General features: G+C 33.6%; 1 protein-coding gene across 1 annotated transcript; it reads left to right on the forward strand.

The window, feature by feature from the left end:
• Nucleotides 1-3,653: 3,653 nt before the first annotated feature.
• On the forward strand, nt 3,654-4,879 carry LOC139875547 (uncharacterized). Its single transcript, XM_071862881.1, has 2 exons — nt 3,654-3,784; nt 3,889-4,879. The coding sequence occupies exons 1-2, from the start codon at nt 3,654-3,656 to the stop codon at nt 4,877-4,879; spliced, it is 1,122 nt and encodes a 373-aa protein (XP_071718982.1).
• Nucleotides 4,880-6,937: the final 2,058 nt, after the last annotated feature.

A 6,937-nucleotide genomic window follows, 5' to 3' on the forward strand; every position in this document is an offset into this window, starting at 1 on the left:
TATAAACAGAAAAAGTATAAGTTTATAGTCGAAAATACAAGTTACAAGTCGTTTTTGAAAGAGGTAGTCATTTTCGTCGAAAGAACGACATCTTGATGACCATTTTGAAAAACATACTTTCACTTTGAGTTTAACCATGATTTTTGGATATAGTTTCATGTTCATAAGAAAAATCATTTTTCCAGAAGTATAACTTTTAAATCAAAGTTCTTCTTAGCTTTTAATTATCCCAACCAAAACAGCCCCCGGTTTTACTACGACGGCGTATATCCAGTTTTATGGTGTTTATCGTTTTTCTGGGTTTTAAATCATTAAGTTAGCATATCATATAGATATAGAACATGTGTCTAGTTGATTTTAAAAGTCTAGTTAGAAGGATTAACTTTATTTGCGAACAAGTTTAGAATTAACTAAACTATGTTCTAGTGATTACAAGTTTATAACGTTGAATAAGACAGCTTTTTATGTATGAATCGAATGATGTTATGAACATCATTACTACCTCAAGTTCCTTAGATAAACCTACTGTAAATGAGAAAAATGGATCTAGCTTCAAAGGATCCTTGGATGGCTTGAAAGTTCTTGAAGCAGAATCATGACACCAAAACAATTTCAAGTAAGATTTTCACTCGAAATAAGATTGTTATAGTTATAGAAATTGAATTAAAGTTTGAATATAATTATTACCTTGTATTAGAAAGATAACCTACTGTAAGTAACAAAGGTTTCTTGATCTTGGATGATTACTTGGAATGGATTTAGAAAACTTGGAAGTAAACTTGCAATCTTGGAAGTATTCTTGATTTTATGAAACTAGAACTTTTGGAATTTATGAAGAACACTTAGAACTTGAAGATAGAACTTGAGAGAGATCAATTAGATGAATAAAATTGAAGAATGAAAGTGTTTGTAGGTGTTTTTGGTCGTTGGTGTATGGATTAGATATAAAGGATATGTAATTTTGTTTTCATGTAAATAAGTCATGAATGATTACTCATATTTTTGTAATTTTATGAGATATTTCATGCTAGTTGCCAAATGATGGTTCCCACATGTGTTAGGTGACTCACATGGGCTGCTAAGAGCTGATCATTGGAGTGTATATACCAATAGTACATACATCTAAAAGCTGTGTATTGTACGAGTACGAATACGGGTGCATACGAGTAGAATTGTTGATGAAACTGAACGAGGATGTAATTGTAAGCATTTTTGTTAAGTAGAAGTATTTTGATAAGTGTCTTGAAGTCTTTCAAAAGTGTATGAATACATATTAAAACACTACATGTATATACATTTTAACTGAGTCGTTAAGTCATCGTTAGTCGTTACATGTAAGTGTTGTTTTGAAACCTTTAGGTTAACGATCTTGTTAAGTGTTGTTAACCCAATGTTTATAATATCAAATGAGATTTTAAATTACTATATTATCATGATATCATGATGTATTAATATATCTTAATATGATATATATACATTAAATGTCGTAACAACGATAATCGTTACATATATGTCTCGTTTCAAAATCATTAAGTTAGTAGTCTTGTTTTTACATATGTAGTTCATTGTTAATATACTTAATGATATGTTTACTTATCATAATATCATGTTAACTATATATATATCCATATATATGTCATCATATAGTTTTTACAAGTTTTAACGTTCGTGAATCGCCGGTCAACTTGGGTGGTCAATTGTCTATATGAAACCTATTTCAATTAATCAAGTCTTAACAAGTTTGATTGCTTAACATGTTGGAAACATTTAATCATGTAAATATCAATCTCAATTAATATATAAAAACATGGAAAAGTTCGGGTCACTACAGTTACATTGCAGGAAAACATAATCTCCTTGACAAAAACTATAAGCTACACAAAATGAAGAAGCAACAAAAACTTTTTGCCACAAAGAATATTGTGAATTTGGTAAATATGAATTTGAAGGTGCATGAAACGAACAAACCTTTTTCGGCCAAAAGTTCACCTAGAGCACTTCAAAATGTACAAGATGCGAAACTAATAAGCACAATACACAAGAAAAAAGGGTTGAAAAAGCGAAAAGCAGCAGAAATGCTTGAAAAATGGCAGCTTGCGCCTATCACTTTCCCATTTGAGCAAAACTGCGATATGTCCGATAAGCCATTAGTCATTTGGTGCAAGATCGCGAACACTGGAATCACAATTATGAAAATACATGTCGACACTGGCAGCAACATAGATTTGATATATGAGCATTGCTTTCGCTAACTGCCGGAATGCATTAAAACAGAATTGAAGGCAACCGCAACATCTCTGTCTGGTTTCGCGGGTGAATCTGCATGGCCTATGGGGCAATTATCACTAAAAATAGAGTTGTGTGACGAAACAGACATAAAATTGACAAGACAAGCGCAACTAGACTTTTATGTTATACGATCAGATTCGCATTATAATATGTTGTTGGGAAGATCTGCGTTGCGCGAACTTGGCATAATACCGTCTACAATACACGGAATGGTTAAATTCACTACCTGCAAAGGTGTGGCAACAATAAACTCCATGGCTATGCAGCCTATTTGTGCGGCTATAAGCATGCAAGGCGCAGTTGCTGAACGCAACATTACAGAAGATAACATGGTTGTTGTGAACCATAGATATCCTGATCAAACAATAAAAATTGGCACCGAATTGGATGAGGCAATAAGAAAAAAGATTATACGCTTACTTGTCGCGTACATGGATGTGTTTGCTTGGAGTGAGCAAGATATGACTGGAGTTCCGCATAATGTTGCAGAGCATATATTAAATGCCAATCCTGCATTAAAGCCTATCGTGCAAAAGCGCAGAGGAATGGCTCCTGATCGCATGAAATGGTTATGTGCGGAAGTTACCAAGTTAGTCAACTCAGGCATTTTGCGAGAAGTAAAATATCAAACATGGGTTGCGAACCCAGTGCTGATAAAAAAGCCTAATGGTTCGTGGAGGATGTGCATAGACTTTAAAGACATAAACAAAGCTTGTACAAAGGACAACTATCCGCTTCCCGAAATAGATCTAAAAGTGGAGTCTCTGCACGCTTACCTTTTCAAATGTTTTTTAGACACCGCAAAAGGGTATCATCAAATTCCAATGGCGCAAGAAGATGAATACAAAACTGCTTTCCACACTGGAAAGGGAATTTATTGCTATATTAAAATGCCTTTTGGACTCAAGAATGCGGGAGCAACTTATCAGCGATTAATTGACAAGGCGTTTGAAAATCATATAGGCCACAACCTTGAAGCATATGTTGATGACCTTGTCATAAAAAGCAAAACGCAAGAGCAAATTTTGCTTGACATGGAAGAAACGTTTGAAAGTTTGCGAAAGATTAATATGAAGTTGAATCCGTCTAAATGCAGTTTTGGAGAAAGAGAAGGCAAATTTCTAGGTTATTATGTTACTGAGCATGGCATTCAAGCCAATCCTAAGAAAATATCCGCGATGGAGAACATGACTGCGCCTAAGACTGTTAAAGAAGTGCAAAGTTTGACTGAAAAGATAGCGGCTTTGACTAGGTTCTTGTCCAAGGCCGCGAAAAGATAGTTGCCTTTTTTCCGCACACTTAAAGGGTGTTTGAAACAGAAGAACTTTGTATGGATAGAAGAGGCAGATAAGGCATTTCAAGAAATGAAACAACTGCTCGCTACGCTACCTACATTGATTGCGCCTATAGATGGTGAAATATTATATCTTTATATTTCAATTGCGAACGAAGCATTTGATTCAGTGCTTGTGGTGGAACGGAAAAAAGTTCAGAAGTCAGTTTACTTTGTTAGCAAGGCGCTCGCGGAAAATGAAAAAACTACGCGCCTATCGAGAAATTTATTTATACGCTGGTTTTGACATCAAGAAGGTTATGCAGATACTTTCAAGGTCATCTAATACATGTTTTAACTCATTTGCCAGTTAAACAAGTTTTGAGTACACCCGCGATATCAGGAAGACTCGCCAAATGGGCAATTGAATTAGGAGCATTTGAAATAACATATTTGCCGCGCACATCTGTAAAGGGCCATGTCTTGGCAGATTACCTTGCAGAAATGACGGGTGAGCTGGAAGTTATCGATGAAAGAACGCAATTAAAGCTTCCTCAACATGAAATCTGGGATTTATATACTGATGGTGCGTCGTGTATTGAAGGTGCGGGTGTGGGATTAGTATTAACAAGCCCGAGTGGTGAAGAGCACACATACGTACTGCGTTTTAATTTTGATGTAACGAATAACGAGGCTGAATATGAAGCACTGCTCGCGGGATTAAATATGGCGCATAAAATGAATATTTTGCAGTTACGCGCATATGTGGATTCGCAGTTAGTGGCAAATCAATCCAATGGCTCATTTGAAGCTCGTGAGTTGTCTATGCAAAAGTATTTGAAGCTAGTGCAGGAAGCCGTAAAAAAATTTGAATTTTTTGAATTATCACAAGTATCAAGAAGTCAAAATAAAAAGGCGGACGCGCTAAGTAAGCTTGCTGCATTGACTTTTTCGCAATTCCAAAAGCAAGTCTGGGTAGAAGAACTTCCCAATAAGTCCATTGATAGTAGTTTGATTGTTGCAGCTATAGAAGAAGTTCAACTAATTTGGATGGATCCTATAGTGCATTATTTGTTCAATAGTACACTACCAGAAGACAAGAAAGAGGCTCGATTAGTCCAAGAAAGATCTCCTATGTATATGATTGAAAACGATATATTATATCGCAAATCATATCTGGGACAATTAATGCGGTGCGTAGGACCCGCAGAGGCTACACCGATTATTGAGGAGGTGCATAATGGATCTTGTGCTCTTCATTCAGCCTACAAAACTATTGCGGCAAAAATAATGCGAATGGGTTACTTTGGCCTGTAGTGACCCGAACTTTTCCGAACCTTTCTATGATTATATGTTTAATGAAAACTATATTTACATGATTAAATGTTTCCAACATGTTAAGCAATCAAACTTGTTAAGACTTGGTTAATTGAAACGGAAATTTTGTAAACATCTGATTACCCAGTTTGACCAATGATTCACGAACGCTATAAGTTGTATATGACATGATGATACATAAATGAATAAATATATATGTTTAACATGATATAATGATCATCAAGTATCTCATCAAAAATAGTAACAATAAGTTATATACTTAAAAAGGAGACTATTGACGTATGAAACTCGAAACGATACATATAACGATTATCGTTATAACCACGTCTTACTAAATATATATGAAGCATATTAATACATTGTTATATTATATATAACATGATAATATGATAATTAAATATATCATTAAGTGTATTAACAATGAACTACATAAGTAAAAACAAGACTACTAACTTAAGGATTTCGAAACGAGTCATATATGTAACGATTATCGTTGTAACAACATTTAAATGTATATATCATATTAAAATATATTAATATCATGATAATATAATAATTTAAAATCTCATTTGATATTATAAACATTGGGTTAACAATACTTAACAAGATCGTTAACCTAAAGGTTTCAAAACAACACTTACATGTAACGACTAACGATGACTTAACGACTCAGTTAAAATGTATATACATGTAGTGTTTTAATATGTATTCATACACTTTTGAAAGACTTCAAGACACTTATCAAAATACTTCTACTTAACAAAAATTCTTACAATTACATCCTCGTTCAGTTTCATCAACAATTCTACTCGTATGCACCCGTATTCGTACTCGTACAATACACAACTTTTAGATGTATGTACTATTGGTATATACACTCCAATGATCAGCTCTTAGCAGCCCATGTGAGTCACCTAACACATGTGGGAACCATCATTTGGCAACTAGCATGAAATATCTCATAAAATTACAAAAATATGAGTAATCATTCATGACTTATTTACATGAAAACAAAATTACATATCCTTTTTATCTAATCCATAAAAACACTTTAATTCTTCAATTTTCTTCATCTAATTGATCTCTCTCAAGTTCTAACTTCAAGTTCTAAGTGTTCTTCATAAATTCTACAAGTTCTAGTTACATAAAATCAAGAATACTTTCAAGTTTGCTAGCTCACTTCCAATCTTGTAAGGTGATCATCCAACCTCAAGAAATCTTTGTTTCTTATAGTAGGTTATCATTCTAATACAAGGTAATAATCATATTCAAACTTTGGTTCAATTTCTATAACTATAACAATCTTATTTCAAGTGATGATCTTACTTGAACTTCTTTTCGTGTCATGATTCTGCTTCAAGAACTTCGAGCCATCCAAGGATCCGTTGAAGCTACATTCATTTTTATCTTTTCTAGTAGGTTTATCCAAGGAACTTAAGGTAGTAATGATGTTCATAACATCATTCGATTCATACATAAAAAGCTATCATATTTGAAGTGGTAAACTAGTAATCACTAGAACATAGTTTAGTTAATTCTAAACTTGTTCGCAAATAAAGTTAATCCTTCTAACTACACTTTTAAAATCAACTATACACATGATATATATCTATATTATATGCTAACTTAATGATTTAAAACCCGGAAACACGATAAACACCATAAAACCGGATTTACGCCGTCGTAGTTACAACCGGGGGCTGTTTTGGTTTGGATAATTAAAAACTACGAAAAACTTTGATTTAAAAGCTATACTTCTGGGAAAATGATTTTTATTATGAACATGAAACCATATCCAATAATCATGGTTAAACTCAAAGTGAAAGTATGTTTTTCAAAACAGTCATCAAGATGTCGTTCTTTTGACGAAAATGACTACCTCTTTCAAAAACGACTTGTAACTTGTATTTCTGACTATAAACCTATACCTTTTCTGTTTAGTTTCATAAATTTAAGTTCAATACGAAACCGTGGCCGCTTAAATCACTCAAAACGGATTAGAAACGAAGAAATGGCGAGCAAAAAAAAATTGGTAAA

This window comes from Rutidosis leptorrhynchoides, chromosome 11, assembly GCF_046630445.1.
Source record: "Rutidosis leptorrhynchoides isolate AG116_Rl617_1_P2 chromosome 11, CSIRO_AGI_Rlap_v1, whole genome shotgun sequence".
NCBI classification, from domain to species: Eukaryota; Viridiplantae; Streptophyta; class Magnoliopsida; order Asterales; family Asteraceae; genus Rutidosis; species Rutidosis leptorrhynchoides.